We start from the raw sequence: 13,416 nt of genomic DNA, 5'->3' as shown, positions 1-13,416 counted from the left end.
CCACAGCAATCAGAGAAGAAGAAGAAACAAAAAGAATCCGGATTGGAAAAGAAGTAAAACTCTCACTATTTGCAGATGACATGACCCTCTACATAGAAAACCCTAAAGACACCACCAGAAAATTACTAGAGCTAATCAATGAATATAGCAAAGTTGCAGGATATAAAATTAACACACAGAAATCCCTTGCATTCCTATCACTAACAGTGAGAAAACGGAAAGAGAAATTAAGGAAACAATTCCATTCACCATTGCAATGAAAAGAATAAAGTACTTAGGAATCAGTTCAGTTCAGTCGCTCAGTCTTGTCCGACTCTTTGCAACCCCATGAATCGCAGCACACCAGGCCTCCCTGTCCATCACCAACTCCCGGAGTTCATTTAGACTCACGTCCTTGAGTCAGTGATGCCATCCAGCCATCTCTGTCGTCCCTTTCTCCTCCCGCCCCAAACCCTCCCAGCATCAGAGTCTTTCCCAATGAGTCAACTCTTCGCATGAGGTGGCCAAAGTACGGGAGTTTCAGCTTTAGCATCATTCCCTCCAAAGAAATCCCAGGGCTGATCTTCAGAATGGACTGGTTGGATCTCCTTGCAGTCCCAGGGACTCTCAAGAGTCTTCTCCAACACCATGACCCAACCAGTAACACTGAAGAAGCTGAAGTTGAACGGTTCTATGAAGACCTACAAGACCTTTTAGAACTAACACCCACAAAAGATGTCCTTTTCATTATAGGGGACTGGAATGCAAAAGTAGGAAGTCAAGAAACACCTGGAGTAACAGGCAAATTTGGCCTTGGAGTACGGAATGAAGCAGGGCAAAGACTAATAGAGTTTTGCCAAGAGAACACACTGGTCATAGCAAACACCTTTTTCCAACAACACAAGAGAAGACTCTACACATGGGCTTCACCAGATGGTCAACACCAACATCAGATTGATTATATTCTTTGCAGCCAAAGATAGAGAAGCTCTATACAGTCAACAAAAACAAGACCAGGAGCTGACTGTGGCTCAGATCATGAACTCCTTATTGCCAAATTCAGACTTAAATTGAAGAAAGTACTTAGGAATAAATCTACCTAAATAAACAAAAGACCTATATATAGAAAACTATAGAACACTGATGAAAGAAATCAAAGATGACACAAATGGATGGAGAAATATACCATGTTCATGGATTGGAAGAATCAATATGGTGAAAATGAGTATACTACCCAAAGCAATCTATAGATTCAATGCAATCCCTATCAAGCTACCAAGAGTATTATTCAGAGAACTAGAACAAATAACTTCACAATTTTATGGAAATACAAAAAACCTTGAATAGCCAAAGCAATCTTGAGAAAGAAAAATGGAACTGGAGGAATCAACCAGCCTGACTTCAGGCTATACTATAAAGCTACAGCCATCAAGACAGTATGGTACTGGCACAAAGAGAGAAATATAGATCAATGCAACAAAATAGAAAGCCCAGAGATAAATCCATGCACCTACAGACACCTTATCTTTGACAAAGGAGGCAAGAATATACAATGGAGAAAAGACAATCTCTTTAACAAGTGGTACTGGGAAAACTGGTCAGCCACTTGTAAAAGAATGAAACTAGAACAGTTTCTAACACCATACACAAAAATAAATTCAAATTAGATTAAAGATCTAAATGTAAGACCAGAAAGTATAAAACTCCTAGAGGAAAGCATAGGCAAAACACTCTCTGACATAAATCACAGCAGGACCCTCTGTGACCCACCTCCCAGAGTAATGGAAATAAAAGCAAAAATAAACAAATAGGACCTAATTAATTTAAAAGCTTTTGCACAATGAAGGAAACAATAAGCAAGGTGAAAAGACAGCCTTCAGAATGGGAGAAAATAATAGCAAACAAAGCAATTGACAAAGAATTAATCTCAAAAAAATACAAGCAGCTCTTGCAGCTCAATTTCAGAAAAACAAATGACCCAAACAAAAAATGGGCCAAAAAACTAAACAGACATTTCTCCAGAGAAGACATACAGATGGCTAACAAACACATGAAAAGATGCTCAACATCACTCATTATCAGAGAAATGCAAATCAAGACCTCAATAAGGTACCGTTTCACGCCAGTCAGAATGGCTGCTGTCCAAAAGTCTACAAGCAATAAATGCTGGAGAGGGTGAGGAGAAGAGGGAACCCTCATACACTGTTGGTGGGAATGCAAACTAGTACAGCCTTTATGGAGAACAGTGGGAGATTCCTTAAAAAACTGGAAATAGAACTGCCTTATGACCCAGCAATCCCACTGCTGGGCATACACACCGAGGAAACCAGAATTGAAAGAGACACGTGTACCCCAATGTTCATCGCAGCACTGTTTATAATAGCCAGGACATGGAAGCAACCTAGATGCCCATCAGCAGATGAATGGATAAGAAAGCAGTGGTACATAGACACAATGGAGTATTACTCAGCCATTAAAAAGAATCCATTTGAGTCAGTGCTAATGAGGTGGATGAAACTGGAGCCTATTATACAGAGTGAAGCAAGTCAGAAAGAAAAACACCAATACAGTATATTAATGTATATATATGGAATTTAGAAAGATGGTAACAATAACCCTATATGTGAGACAGCAAAAGAGACGCAGAAGTAAAGAACAGACTTTTGGACTCTGTGGGAGAAGGTGAGGGTGGTATGATTTGAAAGAATAACATTGAAACATGTATATTACCATATGTGAAATAGATCATCAGTCCAGGTTTGATGCATGAGACAGGGTGTTCAGGGCTGGTGCTCTGGGATGACCCTGAGGGATGGGATGGGGAGGGAGGTGGGAGGGGGGCTCAGGATGGGGAACACATGTACACCCATGGCTGATTCATGTCAATATATGGCACAAACCACTACAGTATTGTAAAGTAATTAGCCTCCAATTAAAAAAAAAAATCTCCTGCAGTACAGGAGACCTGAGTTCGATCCCTGACTTGGGAAGATCCCCTGACAGCTACCCACTCCAGTATTCTGGCCTGGAGAGTTCCGAGGACTGTACAGTCCATGGGTCACAAAGAGTCGGACACAACTGAGCTACTTTCACGGTTCACTCTGTCTGGTGTAGTCAGTTTCCCAAGCAGGCAGTGGAATTGCGTTTTCCAGCTCCAGAGCCAAGGCTGCCAAGGACATCAAAAGTGTTTCATTCTATGTAAAATGAGCTTGAGTGACAGTACACATCAGATTCAAAGACTTAATACACAATATGTATACTCCATGAATACCAGATTAGGCAAGACATAATTAAAACTAATCTTCCTGCTTCTTTTTGTTTTTTTAAACGTAGCTTCTAGAAAATTCAAAACTACCTATATGACTCGCACTATATTTCTTTGGGCAATGATGGACTTGGATAATAGAAATTATTAAGCTGCCCATTGTTACCCAAAACAGTGTAATATGAGTTTTAGTTACTTAGGAGACTCTCTAAGCAGAACATGTGATTTCCTTACAGTGAGGGATAAATGAGGCATTACTGAACTTTAACATGCTCAATATCATTACCTTTATAAAGGTTTCATCTCAGAGCCAGAATTAAAATTGTATTTTAGGGAAAATGCATGTTTCTCTCTAGCCTTTCCCGCTGGTTGTAAACTAAAATAAGGAAATATTTACTGAGTATATGCAACTGCTCTATTTCTTGTTTTAGAAGGAATCAAAAGTATAGTGCAGATATAGAAAGGGGATTTCTGGAGTGAGACTAATTGAACATTTGAAATTTCTTTAAAGGAACCATTTTAAAGAAACCAGATCATTTTTAAGAAAGAAGTCATTTCCCAGTTCAGTGACTTTTTGTGTTGAAAATACATTTTTTTTTCATTGTTTCCAAATGGGCTGCTAGAATTTAATTTCTGTACTTAACTATGTTTACCTGTGATGCTGTCTTTTTGTCTTTTTTTGTAGGAAAAAGGGAGCTGGTGCTGGACCCACCACTCAGCAGAAAAAACCTACCAGTCCAGCAGTGCAGAAGCGCTAATTATTTTCCACAAACTCATGTATCAGTTTATATTTTGATTATACTAATATGTTAAGATCTACAGTAAATTCATACATCAACTATGGAAAACAGTATACAGGTTCCTCAAAAAGTTAAAAATAGCACCACCATATGATTCCATAATTCCACCGCAGGTATATGCCTAAAGGAAACAAAATCACTATATGGAAAAGATAACTGCACCTCCCTGTGTATTGCAGAATTGTTTATAATAACCATGACATGAAAGAAATCTCAGTGTTCACTGCCAGATGAATGGGTAAATAAAACATGAGATATATAGATTATATATATATATATGTATACACACATACATGTACGTGTATGTACATACACATATATACACATACAGTGGAATGCCATTCAACATAAAAAAAAGGAAATCCTGTCATTTGCAATGGCATTTGTAGAACTCTAGGGCATTACACTAAGCGAATCAGTCATACAGAAAGAGACAAATACTCAATGGCCTCACTGATACATGGAATCCAAAAATCTACATTCACAGGAAAAGAAGCCAGATTTCTCGTTGTCAGAGGCAGGGGCTAAGGATGATGGAGGGACTGGGTGAAAGGTGTCAAAAGGTACAAAATTCCAGTTATATGATAAACAAGTACTGAGACACGATGTGCAGCATCCGTCCAGTTCAGTTCAGTCGCTCAGTCGTGTCAGACTCTGCGACCCCGTGAACCACAGCACGCCAGGCCTCCCTGTCCATCACCGACTCCCAGGTTCACCCAAACCCATGTCCATAGAGTCAGTGATGCCATCCAATCTTCTCATCCTCTGTCGTCCCCTTCTCCTCCTGCCCTCAATCTTTCCCAGCATCAGGGTCTTTTCAAATGAGTCAGCTCTTTGCATCAGGTGGCCAAAATATTGGAGTTTCGGCTTCAGCATCAGTCCTTCCAATGAACACCCAGGACTGATCTCCTTTAGGATGGACTGGTTGGATCTCCTTGCAGTCCAAGGGACTCTCAAGAGTCTTCTCCAACACCACAGTTCAGCATAGTGACCATAACCAGTGATGCTACATTGTACAACAGCTGACATCCTGACAGTTGCTCATTCCCAGATAGAACTGTTGGTGCTGTGCCATGTTAAAGGACTTGCGCGTTCAGATTTTTATTTGCTGGGGAAGGAATGGGGGATCCGGAACCAACCAGCCTCAGATCCAAGGAATGACGGCCCTGGCAAATTGCTAAGAGAGTAGATCTTAACATTTCTAATCATAAGAATGATTGGGTGTTAAGAAATGTATTGTCGTAACTCTTTCACAATGTATACATTATCAAATCATGCTATACACCATGAACTTGTACAGTGTTATATAGTGAAGTCACTCAGTCGTGTCCGACTCTTTGTGACCCCGTGGACTGTAGCCTACCAGGCACCTCCCTCCATGGGATTCTCCAGGCAAGAGTACTGGAGTGGGTTGCCATTTCCTTCTCCAGGGAATCTTCCCGACCTAGGGATCGAACCCGGGTCTCCTGCATTGCAGGCAGACGCTCTAACCTCTGCACCACCAGGTATAGGCATACCTCATTTTCCTGTTCTTCACTTTGCTGCACTTTGCAGATACTGCTTTTTTTTTTACAAACTGAAGGTTGATGGCAGCCCTGTATGAACAAGTTTGTTGGTGCCATTTCTCCAACAGCATTTGCTCATTTCATGTATCTGTTTCACATTTTGGCAATTCTTGCAATAATTCAAATTTTTAAAAGTATTTTTCTGTTTGTGATGGTAATCTGTGTTCAGTTATCACTCCAGTTACTGCTATGACTCACTGAAGGCTCAGGTGGTGCTTAGCAATCTTAGCGATAACTTATTTTTAGTTAAGACTTGTACTTTTTTGTTAGACACAAAAAAACAGCACACTTACTAGACTGGAAGGACAGCTTAAACATAAAACTGGGAAATAGAGCAGTTTATACTACTTGCTTTATTGAGATGCTCACTTTAACACAGTAGTCTAGACCAAGCCCACAATATCTCCAAGTCACGCCTGTATGTCAGTTAGGTCTCAATGAAAACAGAAGGAGAAGAATAATCCACAGTTTATTCTCCAGTTTCTCTTTAGTCTTGTGAATCAACTGTTAATGCTAGTATTTTACTGTGGCTTGAACATACTCACCATCCTTTACACTTTTCTGAAACATGTAGGATTTGGAATTGAACGTTGTGTGTGTTTTCCCTCAAATAACAGTTGAATTTATAGGGCAAGTCAACACAGCATCCCTGGTAGTATTAGGTGAAGAAATCTTTAAGAAATAAAATCTCCAAACTCAGAGAAATATAATTCAAAATGAAACTGCGTTTTGTTTCTTAAAGAAAATGATTTTGAAAGGATTTTTGTTCAAAGATGAATGCTGACTATTGAGTAATTCTTTAACACCCACAAAATGTATTTTATATGTTTATCATAAAAAGCCTTTAAAAATATAGTACACCACATCAGCCCTTAGACAGTGAAAAGGACAACATTACAGATTTGGAATTTGAATGTTTGACTTCCTTAACTAAGCATATTGCTATGCTTAGAGGAGTAGGGTAAAATTCTGTGTTTAAAAATTATTTGTAACTTCCTGATGATTTAGAAAAGCAATAAAATTTATGTCTGGCATTTGTTCTTCACCCTTTTAATAACAATAAACCAGTCTAAGAAATCAAAAAGAATTCAGGATCAGTTTCAGGCTTCTGTAAACAGAGGGCTCCTACTCATAGAAGGAATGCCAGCTCAGGCCAAAGTGAACACAGCGGGCTTGATGTTTTCTTAACAGAATTCCACTCTTCAAGAGAAGTGGAATCCAGTCTAAATTCCGGCTGTAGATGGTATTCTCTCCCCACCTTAATAAAGGAGATGTCTTACTTTAAACATGTTACCTGAATGTCAGCAGTCTGTAGGGCCGCATCAGATAACCTCAAGTGGCATGAGAGTCTTTGTGGGCTCCTCACCTCATCTTTTGGAGAAGGAAATGGCACCCCACTCCAGTACTTTTGCCTGGAAAATCCCATGGACGGAGGAACGTAGTAGGCTACAGTCCATGGGGTCGCAAAGAGTCGGACACTACTGAGCGACTTGACTCACCTCATCTATAAAGGGCGGAATGAAAATGAAGCCCCGTATTTCAGAAAAGCAGGCTTTGTGGATTTGCTGTAGGTCATACGACAGAATGTGGAGAAGGAAATGGCAACCCACTGTAGTATTCTTGCCTGGAGAATCCCAGGGACAGGGGAGTCAGGCGGGCTACAGTCCATGACATTGCAAAAGAGTCAGACGCGACGGAGCATGCATGCATGCTGTGGAATGGAAAGAGGAAACAGCTCAGGGGGGTCTGGACACTTGGGTGGGACAGACCCCAGCCCTCTCCTCTGTCCTCACGCCAGCGGCCACAGAGGAGAGACTCTGCTCTAACTCAGATTATGTTTTTATAGGTGTTGTCTCAGACTTTTATAGGTAGTAGCATCAACTGGGCCAAAGAAATGTTGCCTTGAGAAGGATATAAATGAGAATTAAGAGTGGACCAGAGTAAAAATTGTTTTACTCCTTAAGGATGTATTTGAGGTCCTCCCCTTTGTAATCTCTGGTGAGGAACTTTAGGTAGATAAGTTTGAGCAGAAATAAACAGGATTTCTGAAATAAAGACAGAGTTGAAGTTGCACTATAACCATTTTCACATCCTTTTCAAGAACAGAGCACTTGCTTAGAAGCAAGGGGTGACTGTATGATTTATCTTTTTACCCCGGCTGAGGAGTTTTGCAAAAAAAAGTTTTATGCTAATCAAAATAAATTGACTTTTATAGTTGTTTGTTTTATATGTGAGATTGATATATGTATATTAATATAAATTATGTTTTATGTGTCAAATAATTAGTCAATTACCTAAATATACGGTGAAACTTTTTCTCTAGGAAAGTTTGTTTAAATGAGAGGGGAAACATGTATTTGAGTTCAAAGGTGTCTTAAAACTGCAAGAATGTATCCCCCACAATCTAAGGTCTGTGTGGTGTTCATTTTTTTTTTTTTTGAGAATTGGATATTCAAGTCTATTTAAAAAATAAAATGTCCTTTTGGAGAAGTTACATTTGGAATGGTGCATTGATTTCCAATGCATTTCTTTCTTTTATGCTTCTAACGGGGCCAACCTTCTCTAAACATCCCCGCTACCCCGCCCCATCACCACTCCTGCCCCTCCCATCTCAGAGCCTGCAGTATGTTCAGGCTTCTCTCCGAGTGGGTCCTGTGCCTCCCCTGCTCAGAGGCGTTCCGTCCCACCACATTACCTACAGCACAAGTTCAACTTTTTTCGTGATACTTGAAAACTGAACCACTAAATCCCAGCTTTTCACTTCCAAGCCGCCTCTTTCTGCTGCACTTCAGACGCCCTGCCCCCAGTCCAAATAGACCATCTGCTCCCGCCCTCCGCGGGAATCCTAGTTCCCTGTTGTCCGAAGCGCCTGTCTCCTGTCTCCTGTCTGATCCTGAGCACCTTTCAAGGCCCAGCTCACAGAGTGCTCTCCATGCAGCACTTCCGGGATTCTACCCAGCTCTCATAGTCTCTGTGGTTACCCGGCCTTGAGAGAACCACATTTTAGTATCTAAGTACACGTGTTTGGTAGAAGACCTATCTGCCACATCACCTTATTGCATGCGTATAGCTGAGTAAAATCCCAAGTTCCAACCATGAAAGCATAACATATTTCTGTATGGAACTGATAATGGAATTTGTTTCAAATTATGCAAAAAAAAAAAAAAAATAGTGCTTTCTTGGCAGATTTGAATCTCATTGCTATACCTTGCAGAGAAGGCAATGGCACCACACTCCAGTACTCTTGCCTGGAAAATCCCATGGATGGAGGAGCCTGGTGGGCTGCAGTCCATGGAGTCGCTGAGGGTCGGATACGACTGAGCGTCTTCACGTTCACTTTTCACTTTCATGCATTGGAGAAGGAAATAGCAACCCACTCCAGTGTTCTTGCCTGGAGAATCCCAGGGACGGGGGAGCCTGGTGGGCTGCCATCTATGGGGTCGCACAGAGTCGGACACGACAGAAGGGACGCAGCAGCAGCAGCAGCAGCAGCTATACCTTGAGATCCATCCTCAGTCTTTCTGAACCACAGCTGTGCCCTGGAATATCCTGGGAAGTTTTACTAATGCCTGGATCCCACCCCTCAGAGATTTGTCATGTCCTTGACCTGGAGTGTGACCTAGGCATCATTACAAGCTTCCCAAGTGATTATAACATGTAGCCAAGTGTGAGAATGTCCTCATTAGTGGTTTTCAAGTCCCAGAGTCCACTTCTGCATATGAACTTATAAAGACATATGGTAAATGATTATAATTACAAAATATAACCATGGTTTTGCAATTCAGCTTATTAAAGAAATTTAAAAAAATTCTGAAACTTGAATAAAATTTTGTTTCCTGCCTAACCAAAGGAGATTATCTGTGGTTTAAAAAGCAAAACAAAATAAAACAGAAGCAATCTTTCTAATCCACACTGGGTGAATATTAGTTTGGCTATAATTTTAAAATGTGTTTTATCAAATTTTTTCTTTAACTTGAGACTATAGTGTATTTTTTAAGTTGGCATTGAATACACAGGAAGTTCTTTTAAAGTGAATAATAAAAGTCCTGTACAAGGATTCTGAAGACAGCTGGAGTAGGCAGGAATTTTTAAATTGTTGAAGAACATTCTCGGTCTAAGGAAAATAGACAAATCTGGCATTCTAAAACTTTAATTCTTGGCAATATTGTAACCAAGAATGAATAATTTTGTATAATAAAAGTGTATATATTTGTACTCAAGAGCAGAATTTAACATCGCCTATTGACTTCCAGAAATCGTGCAAAACTGAGTGAGTGCACACACATTTTTTTCCCCTAACCTGCATTGCTTTCATCGCTTCCCAAGCTCATCCATTCAGAAACGCTTACCCTGGAATGCTCAGGCTTTACAGGCTTAGCGCTGCTGCCCTCATGTGGACTATTAAGGCACTTGACAGTCTCTTCCTTACACTGGTCAGATTTCCGATTTTGCGGATTCCCAGAAGCCATTTTTTATTTTAATTATCTATTTTCTGCTTGCCTTCTAGGAAATAAACTTTTGAAAAGAGGCTAACATCTGTGTGGTCAATCACTGTTTTTCCTTCCCTCTGGCTTAAAAATCTAAAGAAAGTGACCAAACTGCCTTAAGTATGAATCACAATGAGAAAGGAACCGCCCTGATTCCTGACTTGCTAGCCACCCATATCCCTCTCCAGAAAACAAACTTGTTTGGGGGTAGTAAATTCATATTAGCTGGACATCAAACTTAGGCACTCAGCCTTTTTTACTGTTCAGCTCTCACATCCATACATGACCATAGGAAAAACCATAGCCTTGACAAGACGGACCTTTGTTGGCAAAGTAACGTCTCTGCTTTTGAATATGCTGTCTAGGTTGGTCATAACTTTCCTTCCAAGAAGTAAGCGTCTTTTAGTTTCATGGCTGCAGTCACCGTCTGCAGTGATTTTGGAGCCCCAAAAAATAAAGTCTGCCACTATTGCCCCTGATTCTCCATCTATTTGCCATGAAGTGATGGGACCAGATGCCATGATCTTTGTTTTCTGAATGTTGAGGTTTAAGACAACTTTTTCACTCTCCACTTTCACTCATCAAGAGGCTCTTTAGTTCTTCTTTGCTTTCTGCCATAAGCATGGTGTCATTTGCATATCTGAGGTTATTGATATTTCTCCCAGCAATCTTGATTTCAGCTTGTGCTTCCTCCAGCCCAGCGTTTCTCATGATGTACTCTGCATATAAGTTACATAAACAGGGTGACAATATACAGCCTTGACGTACTCCTTTTCCTATTTGGAACTAGTCTGTTGTTCCATGTCTAGTTCTAACTATTGCTTCCTGACCTGCATACAGATTTCTCATGCATTAGGACTGAGAGGAGGCAGGTCAGGTGGTCTGGTATTCCCATCTCTTTCAGAATTTCCACAGTTTATTGTGATCCACACAGTCAAAGGCTTTGGCATAGTTAATAAAGCAGAAATAGATGTTTTTCTGGAACTCTCTTGCTTTTTCGATGATCCAGCGGATGTTGGCAATTTGATCTCTGGTTCCTCTGCCTTCTACAATCAGCTTGAACATTTGGAAGTTCATGGTTCACATATTGCTGAAGCCTGGCTTGGAGAATTTTGAGCATTACTTTACTAGCGTGTGAGATGAGTGCAATTGTGCAGTAGTTTGAGCATTCTTTGGCATTGCCTTTCTCTTTTCCAGTCCTGTGGCCACTGGTGAGTTTTCCAAATTTACTGGAATATTCAGTGCAGCACTTTCACAGCATCATCTTTCAGGATTTGAAATAGCTCGACTGGAATTCCATCACCTCCACTAGCTTTGTTTGTAGTGATGCTTCCTAAGGCCCACTTGACTTCACATTCCATGATGTCTGGCACTAGGTGAGTGATCACACCATTGTGATTATCTGGGTCGTAAGGATCTTTTTTGTACAATTCTTCTGTGTATTCTTGCCACCTCTTCTTAATATCTTCTGCTTCTGTTAGGTCCATACAATTTCTGTCCTTTATCGAGCCCATCTTTGCATGAATGTTCCCTTGGTATCTCTAATTTTCTTGAAGAGATCTCTAGTCTTTCCCATTCTGTTGTTTTCCTCTATTTCTTTGCACTGATCATAAGGAAGGCTTTCTTATCTCTCCTTGCTAGTCTTTGGAACTCTGCATTCAGATGCTTATATCTTTCTTTTCTCCTTTGCTTTTTGCTTCTCTTCTTTTCACAGCTATTTGTAAGGCCTCCTCAGACAGCCATTTTGCTTTTTTCATTTCTTTTTCTTGGGATGGTCTTTCTCCCTGTCTCCTGTACAATGTCACGAACCTCCGTCTATAGTTCATCAAACGCTCTATCAGATCTAGTCCCTTAAATCTATTTCTCACTTCCATTGTATAATCGTTAGCGATTTGATTTAGGTCATACCTGAGTGGCCTAGTGGTTTTCCCTACTTTCTTCAATTTAAGTCTGAATTTGGCAATAAGGTGGAGAAGGCAATGGCACGCCACTCCAGGACTCTTGCCTGGAAAATCCCATGGACAGAGGAGCCTGGTAGGCTGCAGTCCATAGGGTTGCTAAGAGTCAGACACGACTGAGAGACTTCACTTTCACTTTTCACTTCCATGCATTGGAGAAGGAAATGGCAGCCCACTCCAGTGTTCTTGCCTGGAGAATCCCAGGGACTGGGGGAGCCTGGTGGGCTGCCGTCTATGGGGTCCCACAGAGTTGGACATGACTGAAGTGACTTAGCAGCAGCAGCAGCAGTTGGCAATAAGGAGTTCATGGTCTGAGCCACAGTCAGCTCCTGGTCTTGTTTTTGCTGACTGTATAGAGCTTCTCCATCTTTGGCTGCAAAAAATATAATCAATCTGATTTCAGTATTGACCATCTGGTGATGTCCATGTGTAGAGTCTTCTCTTGTGTTGTTGGAAGAGGGTGTTTGCTATGACCAGTGCGTTCTCTTGGCAAAACTCTATTAGCCTTTGCCCTGCTTCATTCCATATTCCAAGGCCAAATTTGCCTGTTACTCCAGTTGTTTCTTGACTTCCTACTTTTGAATTCCTGTCCCCTATAATTAAAAGGACATCTTTTGGGGGGTTGTTAATTCTAGAAGGTCTTGTAGGTCTTCATAAAACTGCTCAACTTCAGCTTCTTCAGCATTATGGGTCGGGGCATAGACTTGGATTACCGTGATATTGAATGGTTTGCCTTGACAAAAAACAGAAATCATTCTGTCGTTTTTGAGATTGCTGGGGTTCTGTATTTCTTTGTGTTCCATACATCATTTGTGGAGGATGTCTAACAGCCTCCAGAGGTATCCGAGTCCTAATGCCCGCAAACTGGGAATATTCTCTTATAACTAAAAAAAAAAAAAGGTCTTTGAAGAAAAGATCTTGGATGGGAAGATTATCCGCCCCCCAGGTGGGGCCCTAAATGTAACCACATTTAATCCTCACAAGAAGAATGCAGAGGGGAGACCTGAGTACAGCGGAAAGGCGGTGAGACGGCTGAGGCAGCGTGCCAGGGTGGAGGACGCAGGAGGGGGCCGCAAGCCACAGCATGCAGCTCTGGAAGCTGAAAAAGGCGCGGAAACGGATTGCCTCCCAGTACGTCTTGGGGGGAGTGTGGCCCTGCCTGCAACCTGATCTCAGACTCTGGCCTCCAGAACTCAAAGAACACAGATGCGTTGTTTTAAACAGTAATTGTGTGAATGTTTGCGTCACATCGAAATTTCTGTTAAAATACTACTCCAGAAGTGACAGCATTAGCCAGCGGGGGCCACTGAGAAGTGATTAGGTCACGAAGGTGGAGGCCTCATGACTGGGGTTAAACGTGTC

General features: G+C 41.2%; 1 protein-coding gene across 1 annotated transcript in view; it reads left to right on the top strand.

Annotated features, from left to right (window-relative positions):
• LOC105611355 (membrane cofactor protein-like) overlaps positions 1-8,103 on the top strand; it is a 61,892-nt gene extending 53,789 nt beyond the window's left edge. Inside the window, exon 11 of the mRNA XM_015099399.4 lies at positions 3,930-8,103. Within this exon, the coding sequence (XP_014954885.3) occupies positions 3,930-4,002 (73 nt within the window). The 3' untranslated portion in view covers positions 4,003-8,103. The remainder of the gene's footprint in view (positions 1-3,929) is intronic.
• Positions 8,104-13,416: the final 5,313 nt, after the last annotated feature.

Source organism: Ovis aries, chromosome 12, assembly GCF_016772045.2.
Source record: "Ovis aries strain OAR_USU_Benz2616 breed Rambouillet chromosome 12, ARS-UI_Ramb_v3.0, whole genome shotgun sequence".
NCBI classification, from domain to species: Eukaryota; Metazoa; Chordata; class Mammalia; order Artiodactyla; family Bovidae; genus Ovis; species Ovis aries.
This window is presented reverse-complemented; position numbering and strand designations above follow the sequence as displayed.